The following is a 24,133-nucleotide window of genomic DNA, read 5'->3' on the forward strand; positions in this document are numbered from 1 at the left end:
CTGGTCGTCAGTGTACTTCACCACCACCAGCATAGCAATGGCTAATTACAGACAGGAGGCAGGAGGAGCTGGGGCTGAACAGAGGAGCCTCAGCAGCAGGCAAACACCCATCCGTTCTTAATGCGCAATAGAAATGCAGGTAATGTGCAAAGCGAGCTGCACTACCTGGAGCAGGCAGCTCATAAAGCTCGTGTACATCCCCGAGTGCGATGCTGGGAAACAAATGTGCAGAATAAAGCACATCATGCAGCAACTGTAATGTCACCGTCACACCGCTCCAAATCCTGAGCAAAAGCTGTCTCTCTCCAATAGCGCTGTGGATACAATTAGCTCGTAGCTTTAGAAAGGGAAAGCACAGACCTGTTTCTTTTCCTTCTGCTACACATTTAAAAGAGAAAATAAAACAAGATGTTGACCAGTGCCAACTCTCTTACCTACCTCCATTCAGGGGACAGCACAATGAGACTCAATGGGATTTTTCAAAATAGCCCTACAGTCAAAAGTGCATTTAGCGTTGAAATTCTTATGCACTAAATATTTTGGGCCAGACCATTAAGTATGAGTAAGCGAAGTCCCAGGGACTTCCTGGCCTGGCTTTGATTCATTCCAGTGACCCGTTTTCATTCCCAGTGTGGTGGCTTAGCATACAAAACTGACGCCCAGTGTGGGATGCCCCTCATCCAGCATCTACATCTCCAGTGAAGCCTATCCTTCTTTGACAGACTGCTTTTCTATATGTCTCTAGGAAGATGAAGTAGGCACAATTCCCTGAAGCCCAATTCATGTGATTTATTTGGAATTTGATGTCCGCTGACTACACGGGCTGCCAGAGGTGCACAGCTATAGCAGAGGTTTGATTCAGCTCATTTCTGATGCAACTGCCTTCCTTTTCTCTCCTTACCTCATTTTGGTTCACACCACGGAGCACACAAACTGGATCCTTCTCATGTGAAACGAAACTACGCAATGCCAAAGTACATTCAGTGCAGTCCACCTTCACTTCTAAATCTCGCCCTAAGATGCACATAGTGTGAAGTCAGGTTTCAGACTACGGCTCCACACCAAGTTTGTGCTACTTGCTAATACAGACAGCAGCCTTCTGGTAGCTCCTGCAGTTGTAGCACTCCGCATCTAGTCAAATGAATTCCATCCCAAGTTGTTCTGCATAAATAACATGGCTACAAGCCAAGAACTGAAGTGTTGAAGGAGTGAGAGTGCCATTCTGGGATTGTTTTCAGGGTGATGTTTTTTGCTCTTGTTTTCTGGCAGGGAAGAATCCATAGCCAATCCCAAACAGCAGTGTCTGTTGGGATGCTCTGATTTGGAAATACCTGTCCCGACCCAGAAAGCCAGAAGCATGACAGACAGGATGACAGTTTAAGGATCTCTTTGTGTTCAGACAGTCTGAACCCCAGAAAGGATAAGACCAGTCCAGGACATCTTTGATGGGAACAAACCAAAGGCAAATCGCACAGATTACCAGCAGTGATGTTATCAGGACCTGTCCCACTGTGGGATTCATCAGAGCAGATGCTGGTACGTGTGCAGCAGGTCTGCAGACTGTCAGCAGATAGAAGCCAGCTTGTGTAAGGTGCAATTTCCTGCTATAGTCCATGTCCAAAGTATGTGAGGAGGACAATCCCTCAAAATGCTTTGCTCTACCCCTTGACCATGCTGGGAGATGATGAGGTCAAGTGCTTTTCAGGTACCTGAAGTTAGGTGGGATGACTGCAATTCCCATTTATTGTAACACATTCTCAGCCTCTATTGATCAGCCTTCCAAGGCCTCGGGCTGGTGCAGCACTTTTTTTCCTTTACACAGTTATAGTGACTCCTATTAAAAATCAGTGTTACCTACCAATTACTGTGCCACCACACAGGGATACTGTCTGACCTACAAGTGGCACAGATAGAGTTTTTTTCCTGCCCTCAGGTAAGACAGTAAACACCTGCCGATGTTACCAGACTAGTTCCCACTGTGCATAGATGCTATCCGACGTATATCATCTATGTAACAGATGGATACATATCAACATCACTCAGTTCAAGCTGAAGAGAGAGCAGATACAGCAAAGTGTCATCCATTTCATTATCCTGAGCTCGAGGAACATGGCAATCATTCTCCCAGATGTGCATTTTCAACAGTGTGAGGAACAGCTGTTATTTTACCTTAACAATAAAACCACACCACAACAGAAATGTACGTCCTTTATTAACAACTTTTCAAAATAAATCTGAAGAAAAAAAGTCTTTGGTGACACTATCTATAAAAACAACCTATTTTAGATGGCAAACCTATGATGTTATACAGGTTAATGAAGTAAACCAAATTATATGGCTTTTTAATTTCTCACTCCCTCTTTTTCTCTCACTCACACACTTGCTTTAGGTTTCATTGCACCATGTTTCAATAGTCAAACAAAGAGGGAGAAACACCTTAAAAAAGATGTGGCAGCACTATGAAAACATTGGTAATGCATTAGAAAAAAATTCTCCAAAATGTACATTTTGTACAAAATAAGATTGTTTCTGTCTTCGTTCGTTTGTTTCTTTACAATTGTCCACCTCCAAATTCCCGTTTCAGGTTTCCATTCTCATCCCCCAAACACTATACATATTGTCTCTCAAAATAAATATACAGGATTATGTACAAGGTCACAAGGCCCATTGGATCATCGCTAACTCAAAAAATCACAAGAAGGGTGGGAGGGGGCATCCAGAAGCCTCTGATGAGTCCCATAAATCCCCCTATTTGAACTCCAACTTAAAAATGTGTGTGAAGACAGACCAGTTTTATAAAGGCCAACTTGACTTGGCTTTAAACAAGGGCGAGATGTTCCAGCAGACACCAGGAAGGCCCAGGCCCGTCCCTGCCAAACCCCAGCGATGCCCATTGAGACAACCGCACAACAGGCCGCGCTTCTGGGTCAGCCCAGAGCACGAGCAGGCAACGATGCCCCGGTGCTGTATGTTTAACCGGAGGAGTTAACAGAAGGGCTGTCCATCCATTCAGGTGCTACGAACACCGAGTGGCCTTTTATTTTCGAAATAAGGGGAGAAAGAGGAAGACGCTGCATTTTACTCCGGGAACGCAAAGGTTTAAGGAATAAAACTGTACTTCTAGCTGCTTCTGTCATTGTCTCAGCATCAAGTGATTGCTTCCATTCTTGAAACGACACCTTTTGGTAAACGAGCTATTCTAAAAGGCGTTCGTTGGTGAAAGATTAATTCCTTTGTCAAGGTTGGCTCTGAGAAAGAAAATGGAATCAGAAGGTGATCAAATCCACCGTGTTTTCAAATGGAAAAGATCAAAGCGCTCGATGGCCGTGCATTAGCACACCACTGTGTTCATAATGGAGTTGTTACATAGCTTAAACATTCACATTTGGAAAAAGCTATGGTAATAGCAAGAGTTTTTCACAAAATAGAAAGAGGGTAAAGGAATCTCAGACAGGCCCAGGGGGCTGCACAGAGAGCCAGGCACTTTCTATCTTGGAAGTTTGCCCCTGTTTTTGTGTCTCATTTTCCTCATTACGAAACCCTCCTCCAGCAACAGATTTCGTTCAAATTATAACTGGGAAGGGTTTCTCCTTTTTTATTATTATTTTTTAAATAAATTCAATTAAGAAATCATCACTTCTTCCAAACTCTACTCCCTACTTTTGCTCTGCTTTGATGGTATGGATCTGTTCACATTCATCCATCCATCTCACCCCTGATTAAATTAAGGTCAGTAACCTTTACAAAAGGCCACATGCTAAACACTCAGTCAAGTCATCAGGCATTCAAGTACCTGTAAAGTAAAGGCTAACATAGCCTGCTGTTCATGAAAAATAAAAAAATAATTTAAAAAACTACAAAAGGAGCAACAAGGAGTGAACCTTGTTTCAGCACCATCTGAATTAAGTGTGGAAAAAAAGGATAAAGAACCATTAACTCGCATGTAGGATGTGATAAAAGGGTGATTGTGCTCACTACAGGAACAGGGCTCTACCTGACACAGACATGAACAAGAGACCTGGAAGCACACCCGGTGTCCAGAGGAGTGCTGTCTGACAGCACCCACACCAGGTATACCAAGCCCAGCATCTACACTGCATCTGCATCCAGTTCTTCCCATGGGTGCCAGGGTCATTGTCCTAGCAGCCACGAGGTACATTCCTTCCTAGGGAGATGGGTCTGCCTGGTAACATGCTGCAAAGGGGAATGTGCGCATCTATTCTGAGCCTTCTGCAGCCCAATATTGTTTCTTGTTTAATTAGTGATTTGTAAACAGAAAGGACCTCAAAACTCACTCATAGAGCTCTAGCGCAGTCTTTCTCAGCCACCCTGAAAAGTGATGGTGACACAACATCAAACAGCTTAAAAGCCTGGCCTTACTTGCTGCAATCCAACACTGACAAGCCACCCCCACTGCTATACAGCCAAAATGGCACTAACTGAAAGACAGAAAGAACTGCAATTCTCATTTTATGTAGGGCTTCTCTTTCCCGCTCTCTATCCCCAGCGATGCTGAGGACACATCCACACACCCTGCCTGCCTCATCCAGTGTCTGATGCATGCTCCAGCAGGTCTGAGAAGATATATTCCTGTCCCTGGAGGAGCTGCCTGATTATCCAGAGGACAAAGTAGCATGGGAGCCACTTTATGGGATGTGGAGAGCTGAAGTAACAGTTCACCATAGAGACAGGAAGACAGCCTGTTCCCCTTCCCTCCCTGGTCCTGTCAACCTACTCTTGCCTCTCCACACATCTTTCCATATGCTGATTTAACTCTCTAAAATGGCATTACAAAATGGAGTCAATCACTGACCATTTTTTTTTGCCCCAGGCTGGCAGGAGGCACAAGGTGAGATTATGGCCAGGGCAGGAGCGGATGGAGCTGGGGAGGTATCTCTTCCATCCAGCAGCACTCAGCCACTGGCTGCAGCCCCACACGTGTTGTGGCCAATTCCTTTAAAGATTTGGTTCAGATTCAATGCAAAATGTCAAGAACCTGATGTTCCTGCCTTAACTCACTGTGCTCTGTTCAAATATTGCAATACATATGCAAAGCCAACCACACTTTGCAAGTCTTAACACGCCATATTGCATACAAACATCTAGTAATATCTACTTTGCAGTACTAAAGCAACTTTCAGTTAGGGATTTTGATCTTGCCATCTCAAGAGAAATTGTTTAAGCTTTATGGCATTCCCTCTAATACCAGTAGCTATTACTCTGACAAATGAGGACCTCTGCATGCCTCGGTTAAGGAAGTTGCTTAAAGCTGTGCAATACGTCAGTGTTTGAGCCTAAATGAAACGTTAACCCTGGTATACTCTATTTATATCACAGAAACCTAGAATCATTTCATTTGGAAGGGACCCTCAAAGGCCATCTAGTCCAACTCCCCTGCAATGAACAGGGACACCTATAGCTAGAGCAGGCTGCTCAGAGCCCCGTCCAGCCTGACCTTGCACGTCTCCAGGGATGGGACATATGCTACATCTCTGGGGAACTTAATCCAGTGCCTCACCATCCGTAGCATAAAAACATTCTCCAGCTACTCTTCACCCCCTCTACAGAACAGCCTCATGCCGAGGAATGAGGTATAGAAAGGCTCACTGATCCTTGCTGGGCACCCTCACTATATGCTCTTGCTCTTGGGGTGGTTATCACTATATAACACTTCGATGCACCTCAGAGAGATGTGAGACTGTGAAATGTTTTTAAAGTGCTTGTTGTTTTAGGAAACCATCACAGCACCTTCCTGACCCTTTCTTTTCACTCTTCACTTGAGAAAACACATAAATAAGCAAAGCATTACAGACAAGTAAACAATTGGGACATTCCAACTTAAAAAATGCTTCCATCTGAAATGATAAAACCATTTTGGAGAGTGAGCTACACTGGTACTTCCAAGGCAAGCTTTGGCCCAAGTTACTCTGCCTCATACAAGTCTGAGAGAACCTGCTGCCATCAGCAATGATCTCTGACAACACATTTCACTTCAGGTGCAGAAATCCAGGAGGGAATTTCTCCAACTATTTGCACTTCCAAAAAATGAAAAGAAGAAAGAAAAAAAAAAAGAGAGAGAGCGAGAAGCCCACAGTTTGGTTCCATATAGAACACTTTGTTACAGGCTTACTTCCTGCACTGCAAGAACTAACATGCTCCCTTTTTGCACCAACACCCCTTCTGCCCTCCAAACAAAGCTCTTTCTGGAGACGCAGTGGTTGTGGCCTAGCGACAGCACTGCTCCCAGCCATGCTGCTTCGGCCCAGCAGCAGGGCCATGGGGACAAGGCCTTGCTGTGAGCAGCCTGGTGTTCCTGCATGGCTGAAGGCCCCGCTGCCATCCTGCTCCTGGCAGGGCTGCTCCTCTCCCTGCCCAAAGCCAGGCCTCAGCCAGCAGGAGCTACACGCACTGCAGGTTCTCTGGTTTTCTTCTCATCCAAAGGAGCTCTGCCATAGTGGCCACAACCGGCTTATGGAAAACAAAGAAAAGAAATATTACAAAAATCAGCAGTTAAGGAGAAATGTAATACTTCATTTCTGTCCTGCTTGTGCTCAATTTGTTTCTGAACCTGCTGCATTTTCTCCCTGTGAGAATCAAGCATTTAACGTTGCAGGGGAAAATGAACGAAAATTGCTATGACAATCAAACGCATGAAAGAAAGAAATGGCAGCTTTGAAATATTCACAACCAACACAATTTTGATTAAAGAAAGAACTCTGTTTTTAATAGGTATTTTTTTATCATTAAAAAAGTTTAAACCTGCATAGCAATCATTTCAAAAATAATTATTTAATGTTCCATAATGAAACTGTACACAACCTAGTCGTGAGCGACAGAGGCCTGCCGGGCGGGGAAGCAGTCCGGAGCCGCGCACCGCCAGGTGCCGCTCGCCATGTCCAGGTGCGGCCGGGCCTGGCACAGTCCGGCTCCGTGTGCCGGCGGCCGTGTGGGGCTGGGGCAGCTCGGCCCCCTGGGCAGCGCTCCTCAGAGTCGTTCAATGTCTCGGTATTTCTTCCTCAGGATGGAGACCTGGTCTTTAAAGAGGACAGGGTCGAGCCTCATCTGAGAGTGGATCAGCGGCATATAGCCAAACCAGCTGGCAAAAGTGTTCATGCAGCTCTGCCGTTGGGCGAAGTGGTCGGGGTCGGCCCAGCGTGAGGCCCGGGATGTCTGTGTGGAGAGGAGCAGAAGTTAAGCAGCAGCTGGGAGGCAACAAAATGGCAGCAGAGGGTGGGCACCTCAGCCAGGGAGACACAGTGCCGTGTAGCTGCGACAGAGCTTGGCAGCTCCCAATCCTGCAGCAGTGTCTACAGAAATCTGCTCTGTGAGGGGCATCAAGCCAGAGGATGGACACCCCATCTGTAATGGCAGCTGCAGATGGAGGCTGGCCTCCCCAGCCTCCAAAACCATGCTGAGGGCAGCACAGCATGGCAACCAGAGTCTAACTGTGTCTAGCCTCACCCACAGCATGACGCTCCTGGGCAGGCCTTCCACTGCCTGTCCACCTCTGTTTTGGGAGAGAGGAAGACATTAAAAAGAGGAGAGGAGAGGAGAGGAGAGGAGAGGAGAGGAGAGGAGAGGAGAGGAGAGGAGAGGAGAGGAGAGGAGAGGAGAGGAGAGGAGAGGAGAGGAGAGGAGAGGAGAGGAGAGGAGAGGAGAGGAGAGGAGAGGAGAGGAGAGGAGAGGAGAGGAGAGGAGAGGAGAGGAGAGGAGAGGAGAGGAGAGGAGAGGAGAGGAGAGGAGAGGAGAGGAGAGGAGAGGAGAGGAGAGGAGAGGAGAGGAGAGGAGAGGAGAGGAGAGGAGAGGAGAGGAGAGGAGAGGAGCACACCTGTCCAACCAGTGCGGAAGACAGTACTGTCTTATAGACAGAGAAAATAAATGGAAGTTCCATGTTATATCATGATAAACGCTGATGTGAGGAAAAGACCACAGGTTGCATATAAGCAAAATTCTATGGACTAATTTTCCAAAGTTGAGGACAGCTATAATTCCAATGAAAGTCTATTGAAACTTAGCATCTCTGAGAAAAAAATAAGACCTAACAGCTTGAATGCAATTATTGTTCTCTATCTGTACTTAGACTACGTGTATGAAAACAATAGAGCTATTATTTAAGGGAAGCTATAAATGCTGTGAAACTGCTTCGTTTTGTTTTGTGCCACTTCTCATGCATCTCTATAGCACTTACATTTCTACTATACTTTAAAAACAAATAAAAATTCATAAGCTCAAAGTGTGTTAATTAAAATGTGAAGAAACTGATAAAGTCAGGGAACTGCCAAAGGACTGCTGTATCAGACTTGATCTTTATCCAAGGCCTGTCCAGTTCAGCACAAGTGGTAGCTTATTATGTGCATTGATTACAGACTCTTGATTATACAGTCAGTAAAGGCAAGCTAAAGCTTGTTGCTAGAGGATTATAGCAGACATTCTGGCCATTAGCAATGAATTTCCATATGACTATTAATCTCTGTCACAACACTGAGGTTATGTTAATTTTTTATTTGCCTTTCAAGGAATTATGAACATAGTCCATTACATTTCCCAAAGCTGCACGAACAACTTGTCTTTAGGAGAGAGTTATAGTTCATGGATGATTCAAGCTACCCACACTGAAAAAAGAAAAATGATTGTTCAGCCTTTGCCAAACAGCCAAATAACATTCCTGTGCAGTGGCATACAGATAATGGAGTCTACAGAGTGGCATGGCCACTCTCCTGCCAAAGATATGCACAATGCTAATAGGAGAAAATGTGAGGGGAAAAAGAAAGCCTCTTTCATTCTTCCTGACCCCTCCTTCCCATAGCAAACCTGGAAGTATTGATATCTATTGACACTGGGGCAGCACACATGGGAGATTATTTAGGACTTGTTACTGTTCCCATTGCTCCCTCACACAAGGGAAGAACAGATATGCTCCAAGTTAACATGTATCCTTGTTGCTAAAATGTATATTCATTTCTGCAATTACAGAATACTTGCCCAATAGACAGAGGAGGCCCCATAGTATGCATTTCATGACAGCTAGTGAGTTACAACGTCACCATGGGACAAAATGTACCTCTGTTGTGACAATCAGTGCTGGAAACACACTATATACTTCAAAATGGCACAGTGATAGCCTGGTATATAATATTCATTAAAAATAATTAAAAATAAAAAATCTTTTTAGAATTTACTTCTGCTTCTAGCATTCCATGAGGTTTTCTCTCCAGAATATTTAATTAGAAAACTGGGAGTTCAACTAAAATTCAGTCACTAAAATCAACAGTTCCATGAGTTTGGGATCACTATGAATAACGTAGTGTAAGAAATTATGAAGTAGGTGCCTGCCAGTACTCCTGGATTTTCTTTCATTATAATAAGCAAATCTATAGTCTACTTATAGCTCTGTCAAGCTAAAAACTGCAAAAAATAGCCAGAATGTTATTCATTTTGTAAACCTAATGTGGAATTCGAAATGTTAAATTATTAATACATCCCAACAGCTAAAATATGCTATGGATACATACCTGTCCCATCATGGTCTCTTTGTACTGTTTTTTCTGTGTTACTTTGATTGGAGGCAATTTTGTCACAGCTGACACCAAAAAATTCATTAGAATGTCCTCACAATTGGCCAGTTGGTCCACCATATTCTTTAGGCTGGCAGGCAGGTAATGAGTGTACAGGTAGTGATAATATCTGGAAAGTAACAGTAGGGTTATTATGAGAAGCCACTGGGCTTTTGGGGATTATGAATTCCAGCTGAAGCAGAAATTTTGTCCTTAGCTCTGCATACGCCAGATCTTTTCTTTAGTCCTCCAACAGGAAGGGAGAACTGATCAGTACCTCACCAAAACTGTAAACAGCATTAATCGAGAAACAAAATATATAGTTTTTTTAATAAAGCTGGGTTAGAAGAAATAATGCAGACCTATGTATCAAGAAGTAGGAAAAAGAGCACTCCTGTTGCTATACTGTAATAGCCAATACTGATGAATTTATCCCCCATCTTTCTTTTCGAAACTGTTAAGTCAGAGAGATCTCTATTATATCAGCCTGCTACTGTCCTTGTTGTTCAAACTATTCTCCTTTGGACCTCTATCATCCCCTATAGTCTGTCTTCTCCTCTGCTGGGATTTGGAATAGGTACTGAAGAATATGTTGACTTTTTCCTAACATCTAGAGATGCCTTTGGTCTGCGGAAGTTCTAACAGCAGGGGTTTTCTGCACTATGCTGCAATATGCTGGCCTATGATGTGTCCACTGCACTATGTCTTCAGAGTAGCCAGAAGACTTTGCAGACTTCAGCTGTCAGCCAACACATACCCAGTGCTGGTCTGGAAGTAAACTCCTTTCTGCTATGCTACGGGCCATTCAGTCGAGCAGCTTAATGAATTCGGGAACTCTTTGAAGTGCGTAATTCCTGATGGTAAAAAGAGCAGTCCGACCGCCTCAAAATACAAGTGACTTCAAAGAGACCCAACAAGCGCAATAATGATTACCAGATCCCCAGAGCTGAACTGAGAACTTAAATTATTACCCCATAAAAAGTAGACCCATTTATTATCTTTCCATTTTTTCCCCTCCCCGGAAGAATGTCTTTCATTCCCCACTACCACTTTGTTTCATACAGAAGGAGGACAGCTGACGCTTTGGGTTCTTACTTGTGGTAAATAGCAGCTCCTGTCAATACCATGGAATAGTCATTAGTCCACTTGGAGGTATAGCCCCACCTCTCCTTAGTGTTGTCCCAGAAGTGACTGCGAGCAGGGTACCCCACAATCCTCTCTGGAAAACTCTGCCAAACTGTAAAGGCAAAATCCACCTGCAGACAAAGGCATAGGCCAAATGAACACCAAAATAAACGTCAACAAAACAAAATATTACTTTGCCACTAATTCATAATTCAAAATCTTGGAACTGTTGCAAAACATTAATTCTGTGTATTCATCAGTAAATTAAACTGACTGCTTGACATTTTGCCCTATAATTATGCACATTTTAATGGTTTCTATTAAAGGGAGTCTAGAGCATCACAGCATTACATTAACATTTTCAAGCTTGCCCTTTACATATCAAACCTTTTCCAGTTACAGAAAGAACTGGTGTAGGTGCATGCACTTATACGAGGACTGCTCCAAAAGTAATGCCTCCTATTTTATGATGTTGACCCACGAAGTCAGAGGTGGATATTGGTGGTATGGCAGTAGAGGTTGAACCTTCCCACCAATATTCTGTTCCCTATTGTTGTCATGCTGCAGATGGCAGCAGAGGGGCAGTCTGACAAACTGACAGGCACATGAACACTCAGATTCAATGTTAGGAAAGGTTTCTTCTCCAAAAGTGTGGTCAGGCACTGGAACAGGCTGCCCAGGGTGGTGGTTGAATCACCGACCCTGGAACTGTTCAAGAAACATTTAGATATTGCACTACAGGACATGGTTTAGTGGGAAATATGGTGGTAGGTGGACAGTTGGTCTGGATGATCTTGGATATCTTTTCCAACCTTGGCGATTCTATGAAAACAGTGTTTGATATGGAAGCATGTATGAAGCAAAGGCTTGGAAACTGAATTCCTCCATGTGGAAAAAATGGCACCCACTGACATTCATCAATACTTGCTGAACACTTATGAATATCAAATGGTGGATGTCAGCACAGTGAGGTGGGTGGTGAAATTCAGAACTGGCAACACTCATGCGGAAGACAAGCCACATTCTGGATAAAATGAAGAGCATCTTGATCAGCTTGTCCACGTGAATTGGCAGATTACAACCAGGGAACTGTGTACAGGGCTGAATACTGGCTTCAGTGTGTTGGAAACAATGGTGACAATGTTGAAATGTCACAAAGTTCGTGCCAGGTGAGTCCCTGAAATGCTCACACAGGAACAGAAAGAACAGCATGTGCAAGTTTGTCAGGATCTGTTGAACCAACATGAGGCTGAAGGTGACAGTTTCCTGGATCATAACACCACTGGTGGCAAGACGTGGTGTCACCACTAAGAGCCGGAGTCAAAACAGCACTCCATGGAGTGGCGACATGAATTCCTCATGTAAGAAAAGGTTCAAGATGCAGCCATCAGTGTATAAAGTGATGTGCACTGTCTTTTGGGTTAGGAAAGGGGTGATCCTTTTGGATTTCCGGGAACCAGGACAGACCATCAGCACTGACCATAACACTAACCTGAAGTCTTGAGCTTCTAGACTCAGGCCAGAGAAGAAGACAATCTTTCTCTTGCAACGCAGTAACACCAAGCCAGATACCCATTTGAAGATCATGGAGCACACTACCAATCTGGGTTGGACTGTCCTACCACACCCAGCATATAGTCAGGATTTGGCACCTCCTGACTTTCATCTGTTCAGCCTGATGAAAGGTGGATTGCATGGGCAACATTTTCTTATCAACGACAGTGTCATAGCAGCTGTCAAAAAGAGGATCACTTCCACTGGTGTCAATTTTTACGAGTGTGGCATGCAGGCTCTTGTTCATCGCTGGCAAAAATACACAGCTACTGGTGGTGGCTATGTGAAAAATAGTGTCATGTAGCTGTTATGTAGAATTTGCTCTATCAAATAGTGACAGCGTGCCCTTTGTATCTGTTGTAGTTTCCATGGAAATAAATAGGAGGTATTACTTTCAGAGTGACCTGCGTACTTACATGCAATATAGAGTGGTAAAAGCCATGGGGATAACTGAACCTTTTGCACATATTCATGCATTTCACTTACCTACCATTTCAGTACTGTCAACAGAAAGCTTGGAAAATCAGGAATCAAACAAACACCTTAAATTATAGGGGTGGCTTGATGAGATTAAAACAAGCAGTCAATGTGGATTTCTTTCATATTTTCCATCTGTTTTGAGCCTTTAAGGCACTTAGAGGTGATACCTTTAAGACTGCATGTATGATCACAAGGGTTAAAAATATAGCTTAATAAAAACAGAGGTAGATTTCATAGTAGTTAAGTGGCTTTAGGAGTCTGTACTTAAAAAAAAATAAATGGATTTTACTGTATAAATCACAAGAAGATATTAAATGCTGACATACAGTTTCTTTCATTTATTTATTTATCTCGCTGAAACTAGTTTAACAATTCAAATCTTAGAGAACTGAAAGGTTGATACAGGATTGCTGCCCTGGAACCCCACCAAACAAATACCGGCCATAAGAGGAAAGGGATGGTTGGGGTAGTTTGCAGAAGGCTCATCAACATCTGATTTGAAAGGCGTTTGGTAAAAAAAACACATGGAAATTTTTTATCATGTTCAAGTTGGTTGGCAGTCCCTTCACTTCAACTTGGAGCTCAAGCTAGATTAAAATTTTACAAAGAGTTCCAGGCAATTCTAATTGTCTCCTTCAAAAACGAGAGAAAGAGGGACTTGTTTCTGCATTGCACAGTTCCCTCTGTACCTTGCTCAAAAATGCTTGGAAAACCTTTCAAGAACACAGCCAAAGTCAAGGGTGTAGAGGTTAGACAAAGAATAGCTGCAATGAAAACAGCCACATTTTGTGTGATTATTGTCAGACTTCCCTCATTTCCAAGTGCTTTCATGAAACAGAAGAGTCACACATGTACTGCAGCACAATGCTAAGGACTGGTTACTTTCTTTCAAGTTGTTTCAAGGAATCTGAGGCCAACTAGAAAGACAGTGTGCACAAACCAGTTACCGTTTTGATAGTTCTGATCTCATCCAAATCAGTACCACATGAAAATGCTAAAGGTTTTCTTTCCCTGTAAAGGCCTGTCCTATAAAGCCTGACATCTGTTTTCTTTTGAGATGTTTGAGAATCTCAAAGTTAAATAAATAAAAAAGCGGCAACACCCGGTGTCTTCACTCGAGTATTCAAGTATCTGTCCTTGTACCCACTAAACCAACCATCCTAATGGAAAAAAACCCCAAACTGGTCCTTATCCTGTGTAATTTTGCAGCATTGCCACTCAGCTGGTCAGCAGGAAAAGCCAATCCGGCTGCCAGCCTCTTAAATCCCCGTATCATTCCTTGCTGATTTCTAATTACTTCCCACACAAACATCCCTCTGTGCACGTGATAGAGCTCTTCTCAAGCGGGCAACCACATGCCCTTCTGCTGCAAAGGGGAAACTGTTACTCCACAAGATCTGGACAGGGCAGAAGATGTGTCTGGCAACTGCTCCTCCCAACAGGAACGTGATGGTGTTTGACCATGTTGCTAAACCGCTTCCTCTGGTCCCTGAAGCTTTGCCACAGTGACCACCCATGAGCAGCCAGTTCTGAGGGAAGTTTTGTACCACACGCTTCATGTCAGTGTTTCAAACAGGCTGTTTCTTTGTGTAAGCTGCATGATGAGAAGTGAAGGAGTAGAAAGAACCCAGTTCTTCTCAGAGAGCCACCAAAAGCACAGGGGCAGGAGGCTCAGAGCCAAAACCTACCATGCAAACACTCAGCATTGTGCTTACAGGAGGGAAGAATCCACAAAAAAACCCGCATACATTATTTCACACAACAACAAATACTTGCATTTCAAAACGTTCAGTGTAAAATATGGCCAAGTCAAATGAGAAACACTTTGTTTCACATGCATTCCAGAAGCCCAAATGACTACAAAATAAGGATGATGATAAATACTAGGCAAAAAAACCAAAGCCTCAAATCCTCCTGCAATCCACAGGTTGGACTGCTGTACCTACCACCTCAGTACAATGAACCCTGGCAGGTTTTACCACTAGCAGCTGAGATAGCTCCCTTCATCCTGAACAAAAAGCTGCTTAGGATCTCCAGCCCCAGGACAAATGTCTTCTTTTCATTCTGGTGTTTAGGATTTTTCAGCTATGCACAGCTTTGCACATAAATGAATTGGGAGCAGATGTACTCTTCCTCATCTTGCAGGAGCAATCAGGATGTAACCTTGGTATCACATAGGTTCAATGCCATTTGAAAAGCAGAAGAGGGCTACCACGGCTCCTTCTGGAGCAGCTGAACCACAGCACAAGAAAGCCATACCAGGGAGAACAACAGTTGCAACCTCATCCATTTAGAACAAATTCAGTGACATCTTAGGGTATACAGCAGTGACTGGCGGCTAACGTTAGGCACTTCCTCACTAGCAGCAATTATATCAGTGAAAAGTCCACATCACTGACAAAGAAAGCACTTTTATAAAGGTGAAACGAGGAGAAAGGAATAGCCATGGACATGGGGAAAAAAAAAAAAGGGAAAACAAAACAAAATCAATTTTTTCAAGCTATTCCCTGGCCGTCATTAATAATGTATTTCCCAAATATTGCACTCTATATAAACTGTCATCAGTTTCCCCTGTGGTTCTCAGGAAGAGGTTCCAGAAATCAATACTCATCCCAGTTGTAAAAATTGCTTTTCTACAGTATTTTTCTTTCTTAGCGCTATCTTCCCCTTAGCACAAACACTCCAACACCTCAACCAGCAATGATCTCAAACTTTATGGGAAGACACAACAGTCAGCAAGAAAACATACCCCAGCAAATGCTGCATTAGATGGCAACACTCTCTTTTGGAGCAACAGCAATCCCCTGCTGCTGACACCCCTTCTTGTCCCACCTACATCCTATTGGTAGCACAGGGGGAAAAAAAACCTACCCTAATCAGAAAAGGGAGAACACAGTACTGAAGTCGACTGCTCTTGGCTGCCTACACCCGCCTGCAGCTCTGTTACTAAAATAATAAAGAACGGAAGAACCATATGCTAATGATGAGCCAATTAACCGAGGTGAAAAGCTCTTCTGATGGCAGTCAGTGGCAGGGTTTCCGAAACGAGTGAAAACCAGAAAATCTGTGGAGTATCACAGGAAACCTCTTAACATTTGGCCACTGGCAAGAGAAGAGCCTACCTGCTGTGCTCAGGATCGGCCAAAGAGCCGGGCAGATTCTCCAGATGTCAGAGGCTCTTACCTCAGTGGTTGAAAGCACGGTGTCCTCATCCAGGCTTAGCACTGCATCTGTCACTATGTTGTCGTAAGGTAGGAAGCGACTGCTCATAACCTGTGGGTATCCAAGGCAGGAAGGGGAAGAAAAAAAAAATCACTTAAAGGACTAATTTCCCTGGGAAATACTCCATTTCATTCCTTACTCCTATGTCCTTTCATCTGAGGCTCACTGCATGTCTGTCTGACAGAAAGGACCATTCAGCTCATAAAGGAAAGACTGTCATTTTTGTCACCCCAGCAGCCAGTTTACACCTTCTAGTTGAGGAGTAATTTCTGAACAGATCTCTCTCTTTCGAGTAGGCTGCCTCCTCATGTGACAAACTGTCATGGTCCACACTGAGAATTAGATGTACCAGAGCTTCCCTGGAAGCTAGGACTGTAGCTCTGCCCTCCCATGGGGTGTGAGGCTTAGAGACAAGGAAGTGCTGACAAGAACTCTGTAGCACTCATAAGGTTACAGCCATGAAGCCAAGAAGTACAGGTTGTGTGTGGAGGAAATTCTGCTGCCAGGACTCCACCTCTGTAAGTGGCACAGCTCCATCTCTGGGCATTACTTCTGCATCAATAGGGAACTGCTGCCATGTGATGCAATGTTATCTATCAAAAAAGGAGAATACACTAAGGAACGTGATTATCGGTTGGGCTTCGTTTGTAGCAAGAATTATGTTGACAGTGTAGCATTTCTAAAAGTCACATTTTTAAGTGACACAGCTATATACATACAACATCTATATGCAGAATGTTTTTTTTAAGGTATGGCAGAATAGCTCTCACAGCAATAGGAAATGGATGGGAAAGTGAACTCAAAAAGATAACAGCAAGAGATGAGAATCCATACGGTTTCTTTACAAGACTAATTAGCACCTTCTGAGAACTGATGAGTGGTAATAAGGACACAACACTATTTGTTTCCCTCATTTGCTAAGAAAAATAGCCTGGGTAGATAACAGACTTCCTTTCAAGCTTATTATGCCAAGAAATCACTCCAAAAAGCAGGCCTGCTTAAGGGAGATCACTTTCTGGAAACAAGGACACAGAAGAGTTTTTCATGTAGTTCATATGGACACGGTCAGTTCTGTGTCCCCTGCAGCCTGTTCAGAAGCAAGATCCTAAATCTATGCCTCGATTCAGAGAGAGCTCTGCCTCCATGTTCAGGAGGTTTTCAGTGTCTGTCTGGAGAGCATCTCCTCACCGCTGTGATGGGCCTCACTCCAGGGAAGCCATGGCTGTGACGGAGAGGTGAGCTGGCAGGTGCTGGCAGTTTTGCTTTGCTTATGCAGAGGCAAAGCAGAGCAAGAGGCCAGCAGGAGACCAAGGTTCTCACCCTATTCATTTATAGACAGTGGAAAACGGAATTACCCAGCTATTTTTTTTAGGTAGTTAAAACTCCCTGTTGTAAAATGCGCGTGACAATGTATCTTGATTTCAAAGATGGGAGGGCAGGTTAGGTAAAGGCAGACCTCTGCGGTGCCCTGCACATAGTGACTGTGCCTGCCAGTATGCTTCAGTTAAGTGTGAAGATGAAAAAAAGCAGTTCCTTTGTACAACCTTTGAATTGGACAGCTCTGGCTCTGCACGCGTTGTCCAAACAAGCAGCTTTTCTGCACAAGAAGCCATTGGCGTACGTTGGGATATTAGAGAGATGAGACTGTCCACTATAAACACACCTCTGTGTACTCAGGAGACTCATTTGTAATCTAAACAGTGCCCGGGCCAATTTCTACAAACGCAGAGGAATCGGTCAAAGGTTTTCTCCTCTATCTCACCTCTTCAAGCTTTCCAGAAAGGAAGAAAAAACACGCAGTGTTCCAAAGGCTCAGAAATCACTACAGACTTTCTCAGTCTTGCAGCAACTCTCCTGATACATATATATGGCTAGCTAAAGGCACAAGTCATTAGATGAAAACCTTGCAGGGCCTTTGCTCTCCCCCCGTTAAGGTGACTGGGGCAAAAGACCAAAGACGGGACTATGAATTCTAAACAGGATTGTACAGCCAAAGCAGCTAAAAGTTCTGTTTGTACATGCAGAGCTTGAAAGCCAGATGATAGAGATGGCAGAGGCGACCAGCCCACGTGTGTGTCAATCAGAGCCCAGGAGCCCACAGAAGCAGCCCTGCTACTCTCAGGCCTGACTTTGGAGAGGAATCATCCACTTCAGTGTGTTTTTTTAAAGGAAGCCTCTTTTCTCATTTGGGTGCTGTCTGTTTCAGCTCTGTGGGATTGCAAACAAACAAGTCTGTTGCACAGCAGGAGATGACAGTGGTTTTATTTCCACGAAAGCAGCCCCTGTCCCTTCCTTTGTTTCATGGTGGGATCCCCTCGCTGACAGAAGTATCCTACAGGGCCATGAAAGAAGGTACTTTTCAAAGATGGATTAGCACTATTCACTCTCATCTCTTCCTCTGTTTTTGAGTCCGTAGCTGATCTCCAAGCCTTGCCTCTGAATGCTAAAACTCAGTGAATCCAGCTGCATCACCACTTCCACACACCTGCAGGGAGGCAGAAATCTCCAAAGACAAGGTCAGAACTACCCACTCTCAGGACCACATTTCAAAATAGGGCCCCACCTATGAATCTCAGGCTGCTGGCATTGATTGCCATGCTGAGGATTTCTGAGAGAATGGGCCATGTGTATGAAACATGACTTTGTGACCAAGCTGATACAAGGGGCCAAGGAACAAAAAGGGACTGTCACGCAGTTGAGAACTACAAAGCTTTCATCAGAGCAGCTGGAAAAATAAATTTGGGTCCCACCAGAGAAAATATGCAGTCTTTTACGATGCTTCTGTCCACTTACCTTGCTCTCTCCTTCAATGACTATGACAGGCACAGAAGTGGCAGGCCAGCGGTGTTTGGCTGGGAGGGGTTTATCACAATTCCATAAAACAATAATCTGAAAGAGAATATTGGACCACGCTCAGATACTGTTTGTGGCAGTGCAGTCCAAGCCGTACAGATTCAGATCTCCAGATTTGGAATGTCCAGACTAACAAGAATGATACAGATCTGTATAAAAACAACACTTCCTACAGTAATTTCATTCATCCTGACTGTATACATCCTCTCAAGTAAATGTAAGCTGAACAAGAACTCAGGAAGTCTCAGTTTAAGCTAGGTCACATGGATGTCACTGATTTACTTTGGTTAAAATACTTGTGATTGTAAGAGGGTGCTCCAACTGAACTCCCTAAGGTTTCTTTTAGAGAAGCCAAAATCTTGGCACTGCTGAGTCTGAGCCACAGTAGGAGGAAAGGTAATCATGTAGAGACTCTTGAGACACAGACATCCTTTTGCAGTTTGCAGCATACAAAAACCTGATCTTCAAAGTGCAGGCATTGTTCTACCTGTCTCCTGAAACAAAGGGGTTTCATTAGTGTCTCTGTTCCAACCACATTACACTCAGAACTTTTGTTTCCCATGCATGCAGGTCACAGACACTAGACATCTCAGAGAAAGGAAACGTGAGAACAGAAACAAGGGTTTGAAAATAGACTGAGAAGACCTGAAATCAATAGGCTCTTCACTCCTGGGGCAGTAGTTCTGTCTCCAATGTGACTGACAAACAGTGCTGCTTACCTGTGCACAGTACTGGGACTTGGCTACGGCAACCAGGAGTTTCAGCACAGGCTGAGATTGGGAAACCAGAGGAGTTACTGCATGGATAACGGCAGTGAATGTGGGGAGAGGCTTCAGACCTGAAGCAAACAGATACGCATTCAGTAAAGACAAAATTGCCCCATTTAGTAGAGATTAAAGGACTTGGAGACGGTAAAACAACCCGTGCTTAATGCAAACCTTCCAAAGCTTTTAGGTCATCTCTTTAAGTCATGGATACTGGCCCCAGACACTTCAGAGCTGACACTTCACTGTAACTCTCACCTCCTCTGAAATGCCTGACTCCAATACAATTACTGCCTTCTCTTGTTATTTCCACACATGTCCTGAGATCTCTTTCTTTCATCCAGTTTGCCCCACATACACCTAGTTTGCTCAACCAAATCTATTTCTTGATGTCAGCTGCCTGGTTTTGCTGCCTGGCTCTGGATGTATGACACTTTCTACAGATATATCCCTGATTTCCAGAACTATGTTCTGTTTCCTCAGTTCTACTACAGCCTCCGTAAGGCTCTTGCTCTTTCTGGATCAATCCCCATCCATGTGCATGTTCAGTTAACCTCCTGAGCTGACAATTCTGTTTACAGCCCTGCTTTTCAATTCTGATATTTTTGTCTTGCTGTGCTTTACTTTCCTGCCTGAAATAACAGGTTGTACCGGCTTCTGCCCTTCATTACTGCTCTCAGTCTTATCTACATTCATCTGTGTGGGGTCATAGTCATTTTTCATTAAAATTCCCACAGAAACCTTGTTCTCCTTCTATATCCTGGTAACTGTGAATTTTTAGCAGGTGGGCAGCACAGATCCACACAAGTGGGATGGCACAGCCTGAGCCAAAAGTGGAAGCAGTCTCATAAGCAGGATCACTTCAGACCGCAGACACATTCCCCCACAGAATTCATCACTTGAATCTGCTTCAGAAAAAGCCACAGACCTAACTCCTATTCATTCCTTCTACTGGAATCCATAAGAGGACACAGAGTATGGAGAATAAATCCATACCAACTACGCACTCCAATTATAAGTGTCATGGGTAAATTACCACTTTTCCAATTTGCCAAGCACAAATAAACAGAGTAAGCAAAAAAACTATCCCTCTTACGTCCCTTTGGGCCACGAATGGGTCAGTAACTCAGGCATTAATTACTGGCAACTGAAAAGTATGAAGGGACCCGATTTTTTAAAAACAATATTTGCAAGCGAGAGGAGCATGATGCATGTAGATGAGTCAGAGACATTCCAGTCTGCAGCGAGCAGGGAATGGAAACAGAAAGCATCATTAGCTAGAAATGAATGGTAAGTCGCCTGGCACATCCTATTCAAGAATCAATGATATTCCAAACACCACTGCAGTGTAGGAAGAGTTCACTCACCGAGATTAGCATAGTAGTAAGGAAAATCTCCCAGATATGAGGAATACTGTGGCAGTACAAATAACCCTCCAGGATGTTTGTTCCATATTAAGCTGTTACGTGATATGTGCTTAAATATTCTGTCCTGAATAATCTGGAAAACAAGAGAGGCAATGACTGTTAAATAGACTCTAATAGCCACTGGTAGAAGCTTCAGGGACTCCAAACGACTGGAATCATCATTCAGTTTGCAGAAGGCTGAGGCACACGAATTCTGAGACATTCCTGCTTAATCTCTATCAAAATGACACAGAACCAGTATACTTCAGCACCACTCCAGCAGCTCAGGCTGTGTGCAGTAGGCTTCGGAGCACCTCATTAGTCTCTGTGGATGTGGGGACCTCACAATTCACCGCATTCCGTATTTAAAGTCAATCGTTTCATCTATTAGAGTGAGTTAATGGTAGTACGCCCGATTAGTGCATTGTCAGTTTTACTATCCAGAACTCACACAAGATAATTATTTTAGGATGGCATTACAAAGCTAGGTATTATTTTGAGATAACAAGAGCATTCAAAACCACAAAGACTTTCAGCAAATCAAGCTGCACTAATTATTCATTTTTGCTTATTATAAAGGGTTATTAGTATTCAGATACATCACTGATTCTATGTCTCAGTTCTGCAACAGCTCCTTGGCTGAAAAAGATCTTTTAGCAACTCTGCTGTCTATCTTTGTGGAGGGCCACAAGCACAGATTCCCAGACTTCTAAGGGCAGACCAGTTTGCTAGGTCATCCACTTTATCATCTGCAATACCACAGGCCACAAAAAAGATACACGGCCATATAATTTATGTGCATTTATAAAACTAATTGCAGCTACTTCGGATCAGTTGCCATTATGTAAGAACCAGTCTGGTTCTTACACCAACGAGAGCTTTCCCAAACTTGCTGCAAAGGCATAACAACATTCAGCAGTGGGAAGTTAAAACTAGACAAATTCAGCAGCCCAACAAGACACAATCTTCTAAGTGCAATCTGCTGTTGGGCCACACGTTCTTACAGATTTGCCTTTCTTTGAAACATGAGAGATTGGCAAGTCTGGCAACAGGATATTGGAAAGGGCCGGGGGATGCTGAAGGGAGAATCCTCTGCTAAGACAGCTAAGCAAGACTTCCTTGCCTCCTTCTGCAGCTCATCTTCTGGGATCTCCTAAGGAGATTTCATGGAACTTGGGGTTTACGCATAGCACAGGGCTCAAATCCCAACGACATGTTGGTTCTCTCTGGCCTTAACCTGGGCTTATCTGGGTGAAACCCTGAGGCTCTGAAGCAAATCTGATCCTTAGGTCCATTCAGGCCTTACAATCTATGACACTAAAGAACGTCTATACTTACAGTATAGGAAAAACAAAAGCAAGCAAAAAGACCTCGAATAACAAAAGCCAAAGAAAAGCAGCTGCTCCAGTCTAAGCAATCTAGAAATCTCTGCAAGCAGTTGAGTTCAAGGACATTTGGTGAGTACAGAACAGGATCAGGCATCTCTCTGGAATCCTTGATTGCCATAACAAAATAAATAAATAAATAAACAAAAACATCAGTTATCTTGTGCTAAACAACTCACTGCTGATAGCCATGTAAGTACAGTTAACTTGGGGCAAATGTCAGGCATTCGCATGCTTGTCTTGATTTTGCCTACAGTCAACTAGCATTACTAACATGCAGCAATTTGCTGACATGTCCAAGTTAATTTAACTTATTTTTGTGCGGGAATAACAGACTTAATGACCATATTTCCATCGCTGACAAGAGCGGATCTGGCTATTTGGAAAGTGAGGTGTATCAGTTGTCAGACCTCCTGAGTGGTGGGGGTAGCGAGGGAAAAAAGAAATGGACTGCTGTTTCTCCATCTGCAAGTTATCCCCCTGAATAAAGACAGAACCTAGAAAGCACATATTTTCGAGTGTTTACCACGAAGCCTAAATAGTGCAGCTCCTTCCTCCTGTTTTCTCAGAACAGGAGCATAATCAGATAAGGGGAAGTCTGTGAATTTACATGGTCAGGAGGTTTTCACAGACGGCGGAGATTTCCATTCAGCTGGTAGCCAACAAGGCTGCAGGGGAAACACATGGCTCGCATTCAGCCCTGCCTCAGTGCACCCAGAGCGTGAGCAGCCCTAACGCAGAGCAGACCCTGATGCCACGCAGGGTATGTGGCCCTCAGTGCACAGCAGGCATACAAATCTCCTGACCAAGGGAGCTGGCCTGCACCATACATCACGGCTCACCAACGGGGATTAATTTATCACACTCCTGGTCTACATAAGAAATCTAGCTGTCTGCAGTGATAGAGGGGAGAAAAGGCAACTTGGCAGAAAGGGAGCAGAAGTGTATAAAAAAAAGATCACATGGGGGATCAATCAATTAGAATTCAGAGTACACAGTATTACCCACATTGCAGGGACAGACAGCAGCTATACAGTGTCTCCAACGGTGAGGCATGACAGGAAGTTTAATAAGAGAAGGAAGGTGTTATGAACTCTATTGAGATCTCCCTTTTTTTTTTTTTTTTGGAATTCATTAATAATCCAATATTTTTGTCTCCCTCACCTTCACATTTCTAAAAGTTCATATACTACCTCAATCACTGCCTCTTCCTAATATGCCCCAGCCAAGCACCGCACATTTCTTGTATGCCCTTTGTGCTGTCCTCTCCCCTCCTCTCTCTTCCTGAGCAGAGCACTGAGCATGCTGCACAGGTACTTAGGTGTGTGTGTCTGGGGCTTGTTATCACAGAAGACCAAGCTGAAAAAGTGAAGATTCACTGGAGCACGTGTATGGATGGTGCTGCTGCTGGAACAGACCCACATGAATGCCCATCTCCTAACCCACACCATGTGGATGGCATCAGGCAGCTCCTCTGTGCCTGCAGGAGGGTCTGCTGGCCAAACACTTCAAACCTCCCATTTTGGGCTATGAGCCGTTTGGCTCATATTCCTAAATGCTGTGAAAAGGTCAAGGATCTGAAGATGTGATCTCGTGTTTCCACAGGTGTCCAGGATACAAGGCAGATATCTTTGTGAACACCTGAGCTGGTGAAGGCTTTTGCTACACTGATAACCACATATCTGGACATGGCACAGCACTGAAGGAAGCTACAGGTATCATCAGAGCACTCTAACACCACAGTGTTACAAGAGAAGATGGATAACATCAGCCAGAAAAAATATTCTTGC

The 24,133-nt window shown here is 43.9% G+C and overlaps 1 protein-coding gene across 1 annotated transcript in view; it reads right to left on the bottom strand.

The window, feature by feature from the left end:
* Positions 1–2,195: 2,195 nt before the first annotated feature.
* The window catches only part of EXT1 (exostosin glycosyltransferase 1), a 168,118-nt gene continuing 146,180 nt past the window's right edge, over positions 2,196–24,133 (bottom strand). Inside the window, exons 5-11 of the mRNA XM_003640854.6 lie at positions 20,920–21,052; positions 19,508–19,626; positions 18,729–18,824; positions 15,897–15,986; positions 10,650–10,810; positions 9,513–9,684; positions 2,196–7,170 (exon numbers count right to left, since the gene is read on the bottom strand). Of these exons, the coding sequence (XP_003640902.1) occupies positions 6,985–7,170; positions 9,513–9,684; positions 10,650–10,810; positions 15,897–15,986; positions 18,729–18,824; positions 19,508–19,626; positions 20,920–21,052 (957 nt within the window). The 3' untranslated portion in view covers positions 2,196–6,984. The remainder of the gene's footprint in view (positions 7,171–9,512; positions 9,685–10,649; positions 10,811–15,896; positions 15,987–18,728; positions 18,825–19,507; positions 19,627–20,919; positions 21,053–24,133) is intronic.

The sequence above is a fragment of the Gallus gallus genome, chromosome 2, assembly GCF_016699485.2.
Source record: "Gallus gallus isolate bGalGal1 chromosome 2, bGalGal1.mat.broiler.GRCg7b, whole genome shotgun sequence".
Lineage (NCBI taxonomy): Eukaryota > Metazoa > Chordata > Aves > Galliformes > Phasianidae > Gallus > Gallus gallus.